The sequence below is a fragment of the Thermobia domestica genome, chromosome 8, assembly GCF_964235325.1.
Source record: "Thermobia domestica chromosome 8, izTheDome1.hap1.1, whole genome shotgun sequence".
Taxonomy (NCBI): domain Eukaryota; kingdom Metazoa; phylum Arthropoda; class Insecta; order Zygentoma; family Lepismatidae; genus Thermobia; species Thermobia domestica.
This window is the reverse complement of record NC_137461.1, coordinates 73,141,067-73,161,740: the sequence shown is the minus strand read 5'-3', so window position 1 is coordinate 73,161,740 and position 20,674 is coordinate 73,141,067. Positions and strand designations below refer to the sequence as shown.

Sequence of the window (20,674 nt, the reverse complement as noted above, 5' to 3'; positions counted from 1 at the left end):
CGGAATTTGAAGACGAGAGTTGTTCGATGTATGGCAGAATGAAGAGGACCCATCAAAGAGATTAGCCTGTGTGTGTGAGTATATATTGACTAACTATGGTATGCAAACGTGCGAGCACCATATTTGTGTGCAAGTGCAGAAGAAAAATGCTGAGTTTTGTAAGAAACTGAAAGGAAAGTGGGTAAAGTATCATTATGTACGGAAAGAATTTCTGCGACAAAACAGTAAGTGGCTGAATGTTCAAATGACGTTTGTGGAACCAGAAAGTGTGGAAGGACAACAAAATATACGAGGTCGGCCACGAAAATTATTCGAGGAGAGTACAGGCAAATGTAGAAAACGAAAAGTGAAACCTTTGGTGGAAACACACACAGTTGGTGAGATTGTTCTTGCCGCGGAAATGAGTCTACGGTCAACAGGTAGGCGTGATGCTGTACAAATATTGAAGCAAATATCAAGTTGTTCCCCAGAGAGAGCCACGAGAATAAAAAAGGCATATTAGTCTCCACCAAACAAAGTACCAATTAAAATGACATGTGACGACGCATTAGCGTTTTATATGGATAAAAAATTTACAAAAACAAACAAACAAAAAAAAAAAAAAAACAGTACATCTCTATGCGTCAAATAAGTATCAATCGTAATGCTGATATCTTCCGCAATTATCATATGCTTCTTGAGGCAAAAAAGCGTTGCTATCCGTAGAATATTATGATCACCGACTACTCTGCAGAATTACACTTACAGTCGCTGCTTGATCACTGTACATCGTTTAGTCTCAGTGTAACAGGCGGTGTTTCAGCAAGTAAGTGTAGGTTTAGATACACTCTCAAGTATTAGTCTGGTACTAAAATGGGGCTGTTTGATGCTTCTGGGTAAAGTCAGTATAAGCAATTCAGTGCGGCTACATATCAGGATATTGATTACTCCAATGTATTTGTTGTATCCCTGGTACCACTGCAGATGACTATATTTTCTGCTGTTGGCAGTAGTTCCACTCCAGAGACGAAGCTAATATTATGCAAAATCCTTTGCCTTTGTCGACAAAATTCTGTCGGCCCATGAAAGTGACTCTGCAAAAGGAGAGTCCGGAGTTAATAAAATGAGAAATTGATAACACCAAAACACCCATCACTGCGCTCTCTCCCACGGTGGTACATGTAGATGAGCGTGCAATTCTTGTGAGTCACAAACTCGTTCTCACGATGATAGACGGAAAGACTTGTAGACTTGCAATAAAGCAACACAAAATTGTCATGTGTGTGGAGCAGTCCCTTCTCAGATGAACAATCTGTCCCTTATTCGGACAAAACATCCAGATATGACAGCATTGACTCTGGGCATATCCAGCCATCACGCGTCGATTAAGTGTTTCGAGTGCATCCTCCATGTTCGATGTCGCTTAGATATTCAATCGTGGCAAATACGGAAAGAAAACAAATCGAAAGTTGAAGACAGAAAATGATGCATCCAACAGCGCTTCCGCAACGAAATGAGATATCTTGTCGATGTACCAAAACCAGGTTTTGGTACGACCAATGATGGAAGTAGTGCGCGGAGGTTCTTCGAGGATCCAGCTTTAGCGTCTGCAATTACTGGCGTAGATGAAGAGCTGATTCGACGCTTTGCAACCATTCTGAAAGCAATTATAGCATTAACATTGTTGCGTTTAAAAAATACTGTTCCGACACAGCAGACTTATACGTTCAGAAGTATTCATGGTTTTATATGCCACAAAGCGTGCATAAGATACTTATTCATGGCGTACAGTTGATAACAGAAGTCGTACTTCCTATTGGAATGATATCGGAGGAAGCGCAAGAAGCCCGAAATAAGGACTATAAGTATTTCAGGGAACATCATACGAGAAAAATTTCTAGATCTGATACAATGACGGATGTAATAAACACACTCTTGATTTCAACCGACCCGATTGTGAGCACTCTTGGAATGAAACGTGTGAAGAGACGTACCAGTATACCTACTACGGTACTGCAACTACTTCAAGATCTAGGATGTGATATTGAAGATACAATACTTCTGCTGGCGCTGTTATTGATGAAGATAATGAACAGTGAAGAACTAGTCTATTTTCATTTGGTATTTTTGTTTGTGTCTTTCATATGGTTTTCAGGTTGTTTGTGTGTCTGCTAATTTCGACGTAGAGTCAGTTCCAGACTTTCACTTGTTTATAACAAATTTCAACATTCTATGCAACTATTAGGTAGTTCTTTCCTGTTGTTCACATACTGGAAATTTTAGTACCCACTACGTAAGTTGTGTAATCTATATACAATTATTTGTCAATATATTCCATAGATAAAAGACTCTGCATTTTTGGTTCACACCAGAGCACATTTCTGATATTCGAACAACATCCGGGTATATATGTCTCACGGGAATGCTAGTTGTCGCTTACGAATGATGGTTTCTGACAATATCTTGCACTGCCTTGCTGTTCTTAATTTTGTCCCGCTAGATTTCAGATCGGAACCACTGTCCGTCTGTCTGATGGCAGTGTTTCCATCCAAAACAATTAATTCCTGATTTTAGGTGAAATATTCGGAAAATTTTTCTTTTCCGTCTGTTATTTCCCTCTTGCTGGCTACATTGGAACAAACGTAATACTACCTGAAGGCCTCCTCTTTGGCCTACAGAACGCACCATAAAAAAAGTTTCAATAGGATAGTTAGAGAAGCTGTAGTCCCGGCATATCTGTTGATTGTTGCTTCTGAGGCATAAAAAGTGTCAAACTTTCATGTATATGATGACAGAGAATATTTCTTTCTCTCCTTGTATGGCAGCCAGCGAATTTAGGTTTTTACTATACTTTTTCAACACACCAAAGAATTTTTGGGGGTTACTTGGACCCATATGGCAACAGTGGTACTAGATAGAAATTATGTCAGGGATTTTTTCTGTAGATTTTCACCCCTACATTCCCCTCAATAATTTTCCACCCGTTTAACACTGCAATGTAACGTACCAAAAATTGCCACATCCCTTTTCTAAAAAACAAGGACTTAACCATATTAATCGGGCAAATGATTTTTGAACAATAAGTCTTTAACTGAAAATGTAGGAAAAAGCCAAAAATGACCTGGGTCCGAAAGGGTTAATCGCACTATTTTGCTCCTTAAGTACAAAGAAACAAATTATTTGTAAGTTACGAGGGCTTCTTCTCAAGTTCTGTCGATTATTTCAATAATCTGGAACATAAATCAATAAATAATAGTTACCAGAAAAACAGACATTTGAAAAAAATGAAAAAGAACGATGTTTTTATTGAAAAAGGAACTTCACAGAAAAAAAGATCTTTTTTACAACACTATCCAGAAAGTCAAACAATGCCCCCTTGACACCTACCTTTCCTCACCACGTGCTGCATAGTTATTGGCTGCAGAAGACATCCAATGATAAATGAGAATCAACTATTATATAAGATCAGTACAACTACTGTTTCATTGCGAGCCATCAGGACGAACTATCCCGCCTAATTTAGCGCTTTTGCAGAAGATTTAATGCATATTCTCTTTATTTTTGACCAGACCAACAGGCTACAGTATTACGTATTTCACACACTTCCGTTTTTCGTTAACTTCACTTACTCACAGAATCAGCAACAGGCGTTATATTCTCTACGAATCAAATATGCCGACACTTCATATGGCTATTCACTTCTAATGTAACATAAGTTCTATTCCCCAAAGCCCGGAAATCAAATTCGCTTTTTTCATGACAAATCTGCAACATGTAACCTGCAACCTCCGTTACAATATTTATTTGTTTAACACGTTGATTCTATATGCTCGTACTTATAGCGAGTAAAGCTGTGCTCATGGTCTAGGCTACTCTTCTTTCTGTGTTCCAGAGTTTTACGATGGTTCAAAGTTACACACAAACTTACAAAAAACACTCTTCTGTTAATACTGTGAAGCGATCTTCCTTCAACACTATCTCTCCAGACTTCTCCTTGCTGTGTAGGAGGGGCTCACTGACACGAGAGGGCCCCACAAGTTGTCGCTAAAATCTGATTGCCACATAGCACATCTGATAGAGCATCATGAGAAATGAACATTAGCAAAATTTAAGGTGCTATTGGTCAGAAGGATAGGAGCTAGGGGAATTCAAAATTTGAATATCCAATAAATTAGATATATAATAGAATTATGTACGTTTAAAGTAAATATTTTGAAAACAGTTCAAGCAATCAAAACAAAAGTTGCACAATATAATGAGAACAAAATGTCGTATCGAACACCGTAAACAATGTTGCCATAGGAGAAGCAATGCTGCCAACTCAGCATACAAATATTTTGTTTGAAATAGCACTACATACAAATGTGCACAGATTTAAAATGCACTATTATCACTAAATATAACAGTGAAGTCTAATGGTACAGTGTTGCACGCTATTGGAGCTACGTATGCTGAAAATGTACAATGGAGAAGTTTGATATGTGGCAACAGATGGTAATAAAGGAATCTGGGTATCATACTATGAATTTAGTTTAAATGCATAACATAGATAGTATAACATAGCAAAATTTAAGCAGTGTCACAAAACATTGATGTATCTGAAAAATGAAATTGTGTTATGCCATTTCGTCCTGTGTCAGCTTCGAATCTATACCTTAATGCGCCCCTATTCTAGACTTGCACCATAGCGCATTACAGGATATGTAAATTGGCAATAAGGATTTTGGTACGCATCTAAAGATATAAACTTTTTAAAATATATAAACTTTTTCGAATCGATATAATACAAATAAGTAGAAAAATGGTATTATAATGGATATATTAGATAGTGAGTTTTGAAGATAATAATATGGAGCGATAAATAAATCAGATTCGGGGGACTTTCTCTCCTTCAATATCAATCGCCATGTAAACAATGAGGTAAACAATATTACAAACTTGAAAACAAATTATTCTAAATTTTAAGTATAAATAATATTCAGTGGCTATTTCCTAATTCTTATACATAGATTTCATGACAAGTGCTAACCTATGGATATATATTGTATGTATAATGATTGATAATCTCTTAAACTATGGACATGGAAAATCAATTAACAATTTCTTTTGGGAATGATCTCCAATTGAATAATGTAGGTATATATATATATATATATATATATATATATATATATATATATATATATATATATATATGTGCATCTCTTGTTTATAGTCGGTATATAAATATATCCAGGTCGAAGCTATCGATCTGAAAGAAATATATATATATATATATATATATATATATATATATATATATATATATATATATATATATATATATATATATATATATTAGATTAATCAACGAATGGGAAGAGAAATATATAAACATAATGATAAGAATAATAATAATAATATAAATCTTATATATAAAAGAGAACGTAGAAATCCTTTGTTCCCTCATCACGCTAATACGGCTGAACCAATTTCTTTCATTTTTGGGGGGTTATTAGGATTTGGACCCTAGATGGTTTTTATCATATCACTTTAATTTTTAATTACCAGTGTCTTGAGATAATTGACCATTCAAGTGTCCATAACGTACAAATCCTTTGTTAGTTCATCATAGGTAAAAATAAACGTATTTATATGCAACCCGCATGACCGTGTCACTCGGCGGGTTAACATAAATGACAGGCGATATAATGTTAACATTTACTGCAATCTACTATGGTTTTTATCATATCACTTGAAAGCGAAAAAGTAAAAATTATCTAAGTAACAACGTTTATTGCGTTCCGGGGTGACCGCAGCGAAGCGGGGCGGGTTAACATAAATGACAGGCGATATAATGTTAACATTTACTGCAATCTTCTATGGTTTTTATCATATCACTTGAAAGCGAAAAAGTAAAAATTATCTTAGTAACAAAGTTGATTGCGTTCCGGGGTGACCGCAGCGAAGCGGGGTGAACGCTGCTAGTATAAAATAAGTAAGAATGAATATGAATGAATAAATAAGTAAATAAATAAAATATAATAAAATATATAAAGATTGTAAAGAAGAAAGAGAGAAAAGAAATGATATACTTACCACCTCATATTGCATTAGATCCGATGAGAAGAGATGTAGATCGTGGTATACCGGTACCTAAATAAAGAAGAGAGATTCATTAATATATACATATGTCAACATTTTCAGTAATCTATGTATTTATCGGCTATAATAATATGCTAAATGTAATAATTTGGAAACAGGCAATAAATAAGGAAAATTGTACTTACCTGGTATGTGTACTTAATCTAAATGATACTTACTTTACATATGTCAAATTTAATTCGTAGATTTAATTTTCTGTCTAGTCTTGCATAACATATTACTTTGTTCAAATTTTACTACTCCAAGAAATAGTTCTTCTCATCACTTTGACGTTTAGGAATTTCCCACAAGTGGGATGGCGACCGTTGCCATGGGCCAAACGTCAGCTCAGTTCATGCTAGGAAACGTTCAGGGTGATCCATTGTAGAACCGAGCCCACAAGTAGAATAACTGAACCAAATTGTGAAAACTATAAAACCTATAATTTTGTATAATTTTGTTATCTCTAGTTTGTTTATTCATCAGAGCTACCGAATTATAATGCAAAATCCTCACTTGTTTCTAGTGCATTCCTTTATTACCCTTTGTTGCCGCATATCAGAAATCTCTATTGTACATTTTCAGCACATGTAGCTCCAATACTGTGCAACACTGTACCATTAGACTTCACTGCTTCTCCTATTGCAACACTGTTTATGGTTTTCTAGAGGGCATTTTATTCCCATTATATTGTGCAACTTTTGTTTTGATTGCTTGAACGGTTTTCAAGATATTTACTTTAAACGTACATAATTCCATGATATAATTTTTTGGACATTCAAATTTTGATGCCCCCTAGCTCCTATCCTTCTGGCTCATAGCACTTTAAATTTTGCTAATGTTCATTTCTTATTATGCTCTATCAGATGTGCTGTGTGGCAATCAGATTTTAGAAACAACTTGTGGGACCCTCCCGTGTAAGGAATGGAGTAGCAAACTATGACGTCACAGAGTATCCAATTGGAAATAATTATTATATGACTACCACGTGTGACCATAATACGTGAGGTTCTGGGTTCGATTTCGATAGGAAACCATCATACGTTGTGTCAAATCAAGCTTTACACCAATATATCTTGTCCTATATAACCTCCAGTAAGAAAATGGAGGTTGGTATCAAACAACCAATTAATCAATTAGTGATTAACGAAATAATTAAGGAAACATTAATGGAAAGATCTAAGTTGAATCTAACTAATGACTGCTACCACTGAGCCGACGTTTTTCTCTGATAGGTAGAAGTTAATCATAGAACAAAGAGTACCAACATTTCTTCTGGCTTGGATTTTCCAACCTCTGGCGTTAGTTTATACTGAACATATACCAGTATATGCTCTTTAAGTATAGGGGCTAACACTTATTTAGAAAATGGGGTTAGTATTAGGATTTAGATTTCTGAGCTTTCGGCATCTATAGCCATGACAACCCGTCACGGATGAGGGGTGACGGCCCTCAGCAATCATCGTATCCGAGGAAAAGGACGGAAGAAAGGACTGGGGAAGAAAGAAAGCGGTCTGAGACCTTATGTTAGGTCAAATCCCGGCATTTGCCTGGTGTGAATAAGGAAAACCCAAGAAAACCTCACTCAGGATGGATGGTCTGAAAAAAGCTTTAACATTTCTTTAACAGAGTGTCCCCACCGAATATCGAACCCGGGACCGTTCGCATCAAAGATGTGAGCGTTAGCAACTACTGTACGTGGAGCCACGCCATTTAGAAAATGGTCATGTCACTCCCAGTAATGTTTGGTTAGTTGCTCGATAGTACGTGTCCAACAACGAGAATATGTGAAACGAAGACCTACAATTCAGTGTGGAATCTCAGAAATTCATAAAGTATCATAAGAATAAATTTCAACATTTCTGTGTATTAGTTACGTCTAGTTTTTGTATTTCAGTTTCTCTCGTAAAGTTATGTTGATAAACTTCTCCTTATACGAGTAGAAAGGACGAAGTTTTTTTTCTCCTACCAGAAACTAAAGGAAGTGAATCTGCCTTTTAGCTAATAAGAAAAGAAATGAGAAGTCTTGCTTTTCGTTAGGCTGCAGATTTTCTTTTTCTTTCAAACAAAAAAGAAACTAAAAACAAATACAAATTTTCTATATATAAGAAAAAAACCAAAGTGGATTGAGTGAGAGACAGTTTTATTTTGGAAAGGAACTTTATTTATTTTTTTTTTTTTAAAAAAAAGGAAAAATTCATTTCCATAGAAATCTGCGTAATAGACTAGAAAAAATTGAACATGATTTGATTCTTGTTCAAAACTTCTATTTCTTTTTATTAAACTTTGTAAAAGTTCAGGAAAAGTAAGTTTTTGCTAGATGATATACCGTATATCTCGGAAAGTAATAAAATTTGCTCCAGAAAGCGCAAAAATGATAAAACGTATCATCTGTATTTATTAATGGAGAAGAACATTGAATTTTATTTTCTTTCTGTATATATATATATATATATATATATATATATATATTTCAATCGCACATTAAAAACACAAATAAATTATTTCAAAGTGTTTTATTTTATGAACAAACTGTTTGCTGTTTTTAAATAAGAAAATATAGCGTCTGCAGAGAATTTGTTTGTATATACATGAAATCTTCCTAACCTTCCTGCACATGGTTGCAATATCGGAAAAGTAATCAATCCTTTCAAGTATGTGGTACAATGGGAATAAATGTAAAACTAAAAGAATATTTGTTAACTTTAAGACTCTTCTATTGTCTCTTGGTGTATTCTCCTCCAGAGTAAGTGAATTTTGATCTTGCATCGTTTGGCCTAATCCTCGTTTCGCCTAACCAATTATCTGACACTTTTATGACAGATAAAATATAAGCTTTATACTCGCCATTTTAGGCGAAATAAGGATACTCGTTTGGCCTAATCCTCGTATTGCCTGAAATGGTGGACTATAAAAAATCGTGGAGATAATAAAATGGTGGACTATAAAAGATCGTGCAATGTATAGTTGATAATACATTCCCCCCCCCCTCCAATATTTTAGTAGGCGTAATACTGATTTCTGACTCTGAATCCCTTTCTTTTTGATAGGTTTTGTATCTTAAGCCTCAACAAAAATGGCCGCTCGTCCAGATGCAAAAGCTGTTATTTCCATTTACATACGCAAAACCTGTTAAATCCAAACTATTTTCTTCAGTAACGCAATTCACAGACTAGTGTGATTATACAGCTCTCGACAGACCAACACTCACATTATTCTTCATTTTTTAATGTTCTCTAGTTTCTAATGTATTTTACAATTATGAAGTGTTCAAACAGTGTTTCTCGGTTTGTCACAAATTTTAAAATGTGAATTTAACGGGTTTTGCTATTCACCTACTCATATATATTGGTATATATCCATGGTCCTAGTAAATACATAAAGGAGTTTTGGTAATCCTAACTCATCGAAAATAGTTAATATAATATTAATCTATATATTTTGCATTTCTTAATTCTTTATATACTAGGGAATTTTCTCTTATATAATTTCCCTCTAGTTGAATTTCCACGATTTTTTCTTATTGTCCGCCATTTTAGGCGTAACAAGGATTTGGCCAAACGAGGATCCTTTTATGCCTAAAATGGCGTAACAAATCTTATCATTTATCTGTCATAAAAGTGTCAGATAATTGGTTAGGCGAAACGAGGATTAGGCCAAACGTGGCGACACGATGAATTTTGTACTCGTATTTACTTTTTTTTTTGTCTCGCATTTACAAGTAAACAAATATATCTATCTAATTGATTCTATGGCTACAAAAATCCAAAAATGCAATGTTTTAGAAACTAAACTCTTTGTTATTACCTGTGTCCTTAGTTCAAGACTTTTCTTTATTCTTACATTTCTCATTTTGACCTACTAAAAGTTATCACTTTTTTTTCTTTTTAAAGCTTTCCAAATAGAATACGTTTCAAGCCTGAGGACAGTCTTTCATCTTTAGGTTTGTCCTTCACATGTTATTTTTTTTTTTTTTTTTTTTAAGTGCAAGTCAAAAGGAGAGAGAACATATATATTATTCTATAGCTTTCGAGTCCTGGTCTGGAGATGCGATTGCAATACTTTTCAGATAAAGAACGATAGACCAGATCTACCAGTTCATTAAATAGTTACATCCATTCTTTCTAGGTAGAACTTAATTCTCTAGACGCAGTGATGGTTCACATCAAGGGGGAAAATACGGTGGATTTCTCCCCCCTAGACCACCTCCTACCAGCAACAGCAACTGATAGTTGAGAGGTGGTTTTCAAAACAATCCTGAACGTTGGTAACGATCCAACTGTTGTCCTGTTTGTTTGCAATTGTTGTAGCATATTCATATTTGAACGGAAGTGACAATGGATGGGGAAAACTTTCTGCTTATTCCATATACACACAAACCTGCACATCTCCAGACAGCGATCATTATTAGCCAGTATCAGCTCATGAGACGCATATAAGCTCAACATTTTAACATTCACAATTTCTCGAAACAGGCAAACGACAATACTAAGTGTATACCGAATTCGTCTGCTTGATGCACAGAATGTTTCACGTTCAATATGATTGACTGGGTACTCCAACTTGTTTTCTGAACATGTATGGAATGCGTCACGTCACACCCCAGATCAAGATCGATCAGTGTTTGCTTTAATGAGGGTGGTTTTGGGCCACAAAGAAAATCGAACTGTTTGATCCCACTAAAAAATGATTAAGGTGTATAAACACTTAGAATGGAATTAGGCTAAAACTGTGACTAGAAGAGATATTCTTCTATGGTCGAGATGCAAGTATTAATCGTTCGATTCAACCTTTTGACAAATTTCCGCTACTTGCTGGTAAATTTATCAACGAAAGATGTTATGTAATGCAATAATTTTAGCATTAATTTATACCTCGATACAATCGGAGTATTTAATTTATGTTATTAAACAAGTGCATATAGTATAATCTGAATCAGATTTTCAGTACTGTTAATCAAAGAAGAAGTATCGAACAAAAAAAAATTGTAACTTCACTATCGTTTCTTCTATTCTGATTTATTTTATATTTTATTTTTATTCTTGCTCTTCATGGAGCTGTACAGTAATGTTCTGTAACAATAAGAATAAGAATATGCTGATAATGGAAAGGAAGAAATCAACACAACAAATAGACAGAACAAACAGGAACGATATTAGCGTTTCGTGGGATGTAAACTATTTTAACATTTTGAGGTTTAATCTCTTTGAAGGAAACCAAAATTTAAATCATGTTTCACTTCAGGATTGATAGAGAACTTTTTTTTTTTTTTTTTACTGATAACTGAATAATTGATATGGAAGCAAAGTTGAAAATTAGTTGGCAACATTGGTTGTTCCTCTTACTTTACACTTCACATCTCTTTGGCCACGACCAGTTTCCATTCCTCTCGTGAAACCATTATTGAACTGATGACAAATCGGCCTCTCCGGAACAGAAAGGATCCACGAAGGAAAAACGAACCCTGTTCTCTTTGGCTTCCTCATAAAACATAAGGTCTAAATGTTTCAGTGAGTTGCAGAACCAGTATAAAATTCACATTGAATTTCAAAGGACCTTAGTTGCGAATGACAACAAACATTTTCATATTTGCTAGAACGAGTATCCTTTATAAATCTACCATTTGAGACACATTATTTTACTTTGACAAATACAGTTTAACAGCGACATTTTGCAGTGGAAGTCAAATGTCACAGGACAATTTACTTTGAATAAGCAGGAAGTTCTATTCATGCCCATTCTCGGGTAGTGCATTCGTTCACCTGCATAACAAAATGTTTTGCTAAGTTATCCTTGTAAAGTACAAAGAAAGGCATGAAATTGGACTAAGAAACAGAAATAGTTTCAGAAAATTAGGAACTAACTCTCCTTGGCAGCATAATTTTAGCTACGGGAAGTACTTACTATATTTAGGAAGGTAAGGCGGTCAAGTTTATAAACGAGTCAAGTTTATGTTGTAATTGTTCAAAAGTTGTAAATTTTGTGAAATATTTATGTATAATGTCGACATAATAGATTTTAAATCAATTTTAGATTTCAAAACTATTCTATGCATAAGATCAATCCATTCTAAGTGATCAAGGATGTGCCGCTCGACCAACTTAAAAAAATCTAATTTTTTTCATAAATGTTTATCAGGATCAGGATATTTCAAAACCACAATTAATTATTTTTTTACAACATTCCATGGCGATACAACGGCTGCCGCCATTTTGAGATTTTTCGATTTCAGGCGTTTACGTTGTTTTGAATATTTCAGCATGTATTTGTCCTACTAAATTGAAAATAGCTAAACGTCTCCAACTCATGCAGAGCTAAAACTTTGATCTGTTAACAGTTTTGCCTATAACCACTTGAAAGGGGTGAAATCAGGGTCTACAGTAACAACATTTTTGGACTTTGAAGACATGTTTGGGAAGAGGAAACAACTGAAGTAAAGGACTGAATTTGTGCGTGCATGCAGTCTGAGATTGTAAGTTAATACACAAAAATTTACAGACCTCTAGCTGCTCCCAAAAACCTGAAAACATCGTAAAGTTGGGGAATTATGCAAATTTGGCATGTTTCACTGTCCAATATCTCCAATAGGCCTGGATGGAAAAAGCTGAAATTTTGTGAATAGTTAGTCCTTTAGTATACCATAACATACATGAAAGTGCGTTTTTTGATTTGAGAAGGAGGTCAAAGTATTAAGGAATGACGTCATACTCTAGGAGGTGTTTTTTTTTCGTAAATTCAACTGGAAATTTGTTCCTGTGAAGTAAAATAAAGTAAGGACGGGTGGTTAGTCCAGTCAAGGCTCTCAAGCTCGTTTCTTTCTTCTAGTCGTGACACTGTCTTATCACACCCACTGGTGAAGAATGGCGCTATCAGTGAAGGCAAGGAAAGTCAAAATGCACCCTTGACAAAAAAAAAAAAAAAAAAAAATCCGTACGTACTCCTTGATCTTGCTGCTTGCTATATCAATGATATTCAATCATGTTTATTATTGCTTTAACTGTCAACTCGTACAGGAGACTGTTGTCCTTTCGTTTGATCTACATTCCGCAGTCAGTGTTCACACAGAGTAAGTGTTCACTGACTTGGGAATGTAAATCAAACGGAAGGACAACAGTCTCCTGCATGAGTTGACAGCTAAAACAAGAATAAACATGATTGAATATCATTGATATAGCAAGCAGCAAGAGCAAGGAGTAGTGACGGACTTTTTTTTGTCAGGTGTGCATTTTGACTTTCCTCGCCTTCTGCTGATAGCGGCATTCTTCACCAGTGGGTGTGATAAGACAGTGTCACGACTAGAAGAAAGAAACGAACTTGAGAGCCTTGACTGGACTAATCATTCATCCTACTTTATTTTACTTCACAACAACAAATTTCCAGTTAAATTTATTAAAAAAAAAACTCCTAGAGTATGACGTCATTTCTTAATACTTTGACCTCCTTCTGCTGAGAAACACAAACCTTGCTTTCATGTGTGTTGTGGTATACTAAAGAACTAACTATTCACAAAATTTCAGATTTTTTCATCCAGGCTCATTGGAGATATTGGACAGTGAAACATGCCAAATTGGCATAATTCCCCAACTTTATATTTTTGTGTATTAACTTATGACCGCGTACTACATGCACACACAAATTCAAACCTCTACATCAGTCGTTTCCTCTGCCCAAATATGTTTTCAATTTCCAAAAATGTTGCTACTGTAGACCCTGATTTCAGCCCCTTCAAGTGGTTTTAGGCAAAAATGTTACGAGATCAAAGTTTTAGCTCAGCGCAAGTGGCAGACGTCCAGCTATTTTGAATTTGGTAGGACAAGTACATGCTGAGAAATTCAAAACAATGTAAACGCCTAAAATCGAAAAAAACGCAAAATGGATGCAGCCGTTGCATCACCACGTGATATAAAAAAATAATTAATTGCGGTTTTGAAGTACCCTGATATAGGTTAAATATTCATGGAAAAATTAGATTTTTTTTTTGAAAAGCTCGAGCGACAATTTTTCTTTTTTCTCGATCACATTGTATGGATTGACTCATAAGTGTCTGGAGTTTTATGGAAGGACTATGTCCGTCTGTCCGTCTGTCGACAGCTATCAAAGTGTATAGTGTGTAAGTGATTATTAACTTAATAAATAACTTTTCATTTTTATTAGGTATTTCATAGTTCATAGTTCATACTGAAAAGTAGAAAATAATTTTAAAAAAATCTTAATTAACAAATAAAAAAGATTACGGAGAAAATCACTTTTTATTCTGAACTGAAACTAAAATTCAAGTTTTCTTCTGTTAATAATAAACATTGAAATAGTCGTAAGTCGGACTCTTTTAGATCTATGCGATGTGGAACGTGATAATAATAAAAGTAAGCCCTACGACTTACAGCTATTTTAATAAATATTTTAATATTAATTAATAACTCAAAACTTGTTTCTTAGTTTTCATTTAGGAAGAAAGAGCGATGAATTATTCTCAACGTACACGTTTCCTATTTGTTAATCAAGTCTTTATTTATAGGAAAGTATAACTAACTATCTAATTCTATGACCTATGGAACCTAGAAGTTCAATGCCGCGTTCATAAAAGCTATCCATTGACTTCTGTCCTTAACCTACTGGATTCAGTTTCTACTTTGTATTCCTATTTCTGTAAGAACAGTGTTAATATTATCCTCCCTAGGTCTTCCAAATTGTCGTTTTCCAATCGCACTTCCAGTTAAAATTTTGAAAGTATTTCTACTTTCTTCCATTTTGGCTACACGACCTGTTCACCTGAGCCTCCTAGACTTGACGACCCTAACAACATTTGGTAAACGGTATAAATTATGAAGTTTCCGCCATTCTTGAAGAAACAACAGGCACAATTGCGTGCGTATCACAATATATTCAGGGGGCGTAATTTGGACGTGACACAGATCTCACATTTGTCCAGGAATATTAAGTCTCACAGTGAATGCTTTACCCGTAATGGAAATATTAACAGAATTGCTATGGGATACGTCTGTTAGTTGAGTGCCCATGTGATTATTCAGCAAATAACCGACAAATAGTCCATAAGGATCCTGCAACAATTTCCGTTTACGGGACATTACGAAACATCTTGATTTCAACAGATTACTCACAGATCACTTATTAGCATACATGGAATGTCCCGTGGATGTTCTCACATATCGGAACTGATTTCCTTGTGTCCAAAGATTATTTCCGTACTATATGGATGAAGTAAAAGAAGGAAAGGGAGACGTTAATGCGAATTCTCAATACGAAGACATTCACGTCAGACGATGAAGCGAACAAGCTCTAAAGCTGTGGAAGTTGATGTACTAGTGATGGGTCAGTACTTTAATAATAAAGGTCAGTCACGTAATTAGGGCTACGTAACCTTGTAGTGTTTAGAAAGTACAATGGAGAAACGTGTTTTTTAAGAGATTCTATTTTTAGCAATGTTATTCAATTAACTATCATATAAAGATATTATTTAATGACATCTTCTTAATTATAGGCTCTACAAATACATACATATTACCAATTTTTTTTTTTTTTTAATTCCCTCCTCATTCATCTAGTTTCTAGCTCTTGTATCTTTGATGGATAAGGTCTCAGATTCAATTTCCAATTGCAAAACACAAAACCACTACAGTGATTAAAAGTCCACTTTAAACGCTGTATCTCTTCCTATATTATCTCACTGCTGACAAAGAACGTAAGTCAACAGAAATTTGAAATTCTTGCTGGTGAGTACAGAGCTTTGACAATTTTCCAGATTTTATTTCTTATGTTTCTCACGGAAGTCTCTTTTGTTGCGTTGAGCAAAAAAGAAGAGAAAAATCCGTCGGTTGCACAAAATGAAAAATTAGACATGGCCTTTGCTCCTTTTCTCACGAAGTGACGAAGCAGATTTCTCTGCTGTGTGACATACAACCGAAAAATGTCAAATGGAAGTTTTCATTCTCAAGTTCTTCAATTTTCACACTCTTAGAAGTTACTTATATTCCATTCCCGTCAGCTTTTCCTTGTATGTACGGGGGAAGGGGGACTGAGAATCCAATGTAATTAGAATGCGGATCATATTCACTCTTGCTACCACTTGCAATTCATTTCCTGGTAATTAAGAGGTTTTAATTGTGCCATAATTTCTCACAAATTTCTTCATCCTTTCGACTAAGACTTATATACTTTAACATAATCAACCAATTATTCCTCCCTTCTATCTTTCCCTCCTACATTTCCATACCTATTTTTTCAAGTACAATTTCTTTCTACTTTCTGTAATAAATGTAGTATTTTAAATATTTTCTAAAATGATATTCTCTACTTCAAATTTTTCCACTAGTTAATTTTGCTTTCACTTACCACACGCAATACTTTTAGAAACAAATTATATGTTGACCTTTGATCGACTGATCCCAGGATACTCAATTTAAATGAGAGTGCATTATTTTATACTGGATTTTCAATTGCCTGGCATTGAACTTTCAATTTAAGGAGACCACGTTGCAACTTGACCATGGGTATTGCATCCTACTTCTCTTTACAAGCTTTCCCCAGGCCAGTGACAATATGGGACAGACGCCACTTGAACAGTCCGAAAGCACAACAGTCCATTGGGGTGGGATATGGACTATTGACAGGGATATCAGAAAAGGAAATAACCGAAATTCCATTTCCTATTCCCTATTGTGATAGAATTCCTTAGATATATTCGCCGTCTACTGTGTGCGCAAGGAAAGATGGCTTCTGACAGTTGGGTAGAGCACTTGGAGTATTCGAGGCGCTGTTGGCAGAGGCTTCGCAACAGAGACAGCAGCTCTGGTGACAAGCGTAGGACATTTAACAAGTCGTCTCAACTAACGGCAATAGCGCGGACCTAGTGACCTTCGTTGCCTAGCAACAGCATGCAACAGTCAGGATATGCGTGTGGTAGTATGCAGCATTAGTTTGAACGTTTGCTCCCACCTTTCGGAAACGGAGTTTACTCCTAACGAGAAACTGACTCAATCATGAACCCTTTTGGGATACGATTTTAGCTGCATCTGTGTGATAGGCTTGGGACTCTTTGCCGCATATTTCCGTATAATGTAATTCTCAGGGTCACAACCTACAAGAAAATTAGGCTCTTGACACATTTCTACGACTCATGATGGCGTGAACTCAGCGTCGAAAAGGGCCACAATGAATCCATCCCAGAATCTTTTCAGTTTCGGCAGAATCAAACAACGCTCGACTACACTAGTCTAGCACGAGACTAACGAAATACTTTTGTTTGCCTCGTGTCAATCTAACGGCGATACATTGCATATGCGCCGTACAGTTGCAGATTGGCTTTTGCTCAACATAAATGAATCAACCTCATATTTGTACAGTATTACTGTACAGTTAGAAACAAGTTGAAATGTAAGAGTTAATTGGGCTATATTGGTCTATATTTCACTAAAATGACTGTGTATTATCGTCGAGTTAGTGCCCAAATGAAAAAGCATGACGAGTCTGAACGCAAGGGTCAATTTCAACCTAATTGGGTTGTGAAGTTATCATAGAACATCAAGTTCAAGTTTACGAAACAATTCACTTCTCGTCGAATTTCTCAAAAAAACTACGCATGAATATTTGCACTTATCAACATCATTTTCATCAGCTTAATAATATCTATTGGCTAGTATATATCCCAGTGAGAATGTTGCACGAATACTTGAAGCGGTGACAGTGATAAGGTTAATAATATAACAATATAATGTATTTTGTGAGATTGAAAACTACGAAACGAAAAAAGAACATAGTTTTCCTCCGTAAAAAGAATAACGAACATCCTACATATCAGACAGTTATTGGTTATTGCTAATGATGGTGATTCGCATTGGCTTTACAAGTTCTCAACCAACAAGAGATTCTGTAAATCTAATTTCTGACAACGAGAGAGAGAGAGAGAGAGAAAGGGTGGAGGAGAGAGGAAACCGAATCAAATAACGTTTGGTCATTGGACAAAGCGAGACATTAATTAAGCTCAAAGGACAGCGAATTCAACACGACTGGTGGAGAACTGAGTAATTGAGCGCCTTTTTTTTTTTTAGTTGTGAATAAAACATTTTGATTTGACTTTCTGCAATGTGTGTTCACTTTACGACTAAATTCATCGCATCTTAATCATTTAATCAATTACCCAGATCGTTTGAATCACCGGGTGATGGCTTTAAGGCATTTTGTTGTCCACAAACGTTTGTGGTGACTGAATTGTCGTGTAATTTCCCATGTACTGCTTCAACGTTCATTTATCATACTGTGAGCGCATATTGAATCTAATTTTCTGATTTCATTCGTATGCATTGGCAACAAGAGGAACTCCCAACCTGCAGACTCAACCCACGGAAGATGGGAAAGGTCAGCAAGGGAGCGTAGGCTAATAAAAGTAATTGCTGTATTTTCATGAACTTCTATTAGTCTCACGCTAGCGGAGATTGTAAAAGTAAAATATTAGTACATACTTCCATTTGTTCGTTACTCCACTTGATAACACTTGAACGGAAGATTTTTTTTTTTTTAATTCTGCTTTCGGTAATAGATAACTAGGGCTGAAGACTTTAATGAAATCATCCCGTTAATTTCTTCACAGGCACGGCGACCATAATGATTGCTATCAATATCACATATACGGAAATATATGCTGAGGTTATTTCTTTTAAGGTCAATGGCGGATCTAGAAGGTGTAAACTGGGGGGCCAGCCAGAATCCAGATTATGATAAGAATATAATGAGTTCACTATAAACTTTCAAAAATATATAAATAATAACTTAAATTATTTTTCTCACTCAAAATACTGGGGGGCCTAGGTCCCCCAGCCTCGGGCTAGATCATTATTTAAGGTTAAACTTTAAAATAGATTTTCTTAAAGTTAATAGTTTTCAGAGATTAAAAGTATTTCTGAGGTTAACAAATCTGAGATTTGTGTGGCTGCATATATCTCAACAAATATTGCTGAGGTTTTTTCACAGACTTAAGTTTTATGAATGGAGAAAGAAATCTTCCTGTGCATTTTAACGTTACTGCGAGGAAAATGTGAGGGCTATTTTTTTTTTTTTAATTATAACCTTCGCCAAAGCCATCTAGACGTAACACAGGAGGTGACGAAACAGGGATTACAAACCCTACTGTTCAATCCCTATTAAATAGTCAGTGTGAAAGCATATCGATTGCAATCATTGTACCTGGCAAGTACTGTAATTAAATTTCTTCAAGCGAAAGTGCAAAATACAATATCGATTTATCACTGAATGTGTAAAGTTTATTTCGGAAACGTTATAAGTGATGGTTGTATGTACAACTGTTGCAGAGAATTTATTTACCTCTATGGCGGCAGATGACCTTGCTCAACACGAGATTCATGTGGTTGATGAAAGACGTAGGATACGATTTGTGAACTGTCTACTGAGTTCCCTGAAATTTCGAGATTAGCTCCTGGAAACAAATGCAATCAAAGTGCCTGGCAAAGTAATACAATTAAATTTCTTCAGACGAAAATGGACATAATACAGCCTCGATTTATCATTGAATGTGTAAAGTTTACTTCGGATGATGATTGTGTGTGCGACTGCTGCGAAGAGTTTTCTTACCAACAGAGGAAGCACTTACCAAAGTAAAGAATTAGGTGAAACAAGGATGGAAATCTGTGGCTGCAGATGACCTTGCTGAACACGAGACTCATATGGTTCGTGAAAGGTTTAGATTGAGATTTGTGAACTGTCTACTGATTTCCGGGGCTTCAAGTTTCGCCTATTCAAGATTCGCCTAACACCTTCTAGCTATGCAAACGTCAATCCAAGCAATGACACAAAGTTAATTTTCTTATTAGGTGAAAGTTGAATTTCGTTTAACACAAATTTTAGTTCACATACGTTGGTAGCCATGCACCTTATTAATAGTTAACATTTTCTCTTAAAACTATTTTTGCGCTTTTGTTAAATAGCCCTGTATATAGGGAAAACTGTTGAATAACCCAGCAAAAATTAGTAGTTAATGAAAATTTGCATGATAGTTTTCTTTCCTCAAGTATAATAATATCTTAAAAGGAAGTCCCCGAACATCCGCCTTGAGCTTCATCCAATATGGCTGTCATTTCCAATTTGGTCGCCACCGTCTATAAAACAATTATCTTTTCCTTGATTTCTTACCTTAGGTTCAATTCTACGATACTGGAACTTATAACGAAATATTTTGTAAATATAATTTCCTTCGTTTGATATATAATTCATCTCCGTAGGTAGATATAAATTTACAAATGATAAAGTATTCTTATATCGCTTAATCTTGTACCTGTGTTTCTTTCAAGCTTATTTTTTAATTCCTTGTCTTTTATGCATATAAGTTTTGTATACATATTATGTAAACCAAACACTTTAAGAAAATACATCAGTATGCCATAATTAGAATTGATTATTTTAAAAAAATGGTGCATTTGAGAATAATAGGAAACTGTACGAAAATTTATGTAAACTTATTTAGCAAAGTAGTCCATAGAGAAAACGTTATTTAAGCAAAATTCAGTTTTTTTATAAATGATATAAATAATTTATAATACATAAA

At 35.1% G+C, this 20,674-nt stretch overlaps 1 protein-coding gene across 1 annotated transcript in view; it reads left to right on the top strand.

Annotated features, from left to right (window-relative positions):
* Positions 1-1,800: 1,800 nt before the first annotated feature.
* The window catches only part of LOC145692160 (uncharacterized), a 35,016-nt gene continuing 16,142 nt past the window's right edge, over positions 1,801-20,674 (top strand). The window contains exon 1 of the mRNA XM_081767459.1: positions 1,801-2,100. Coding sequence (XP_081623585.1) covers positions 1,801-2,100 — 300 coding nt within the window. The remainder of the gene's footprint in view (positions 2,101-20,674) is intronic.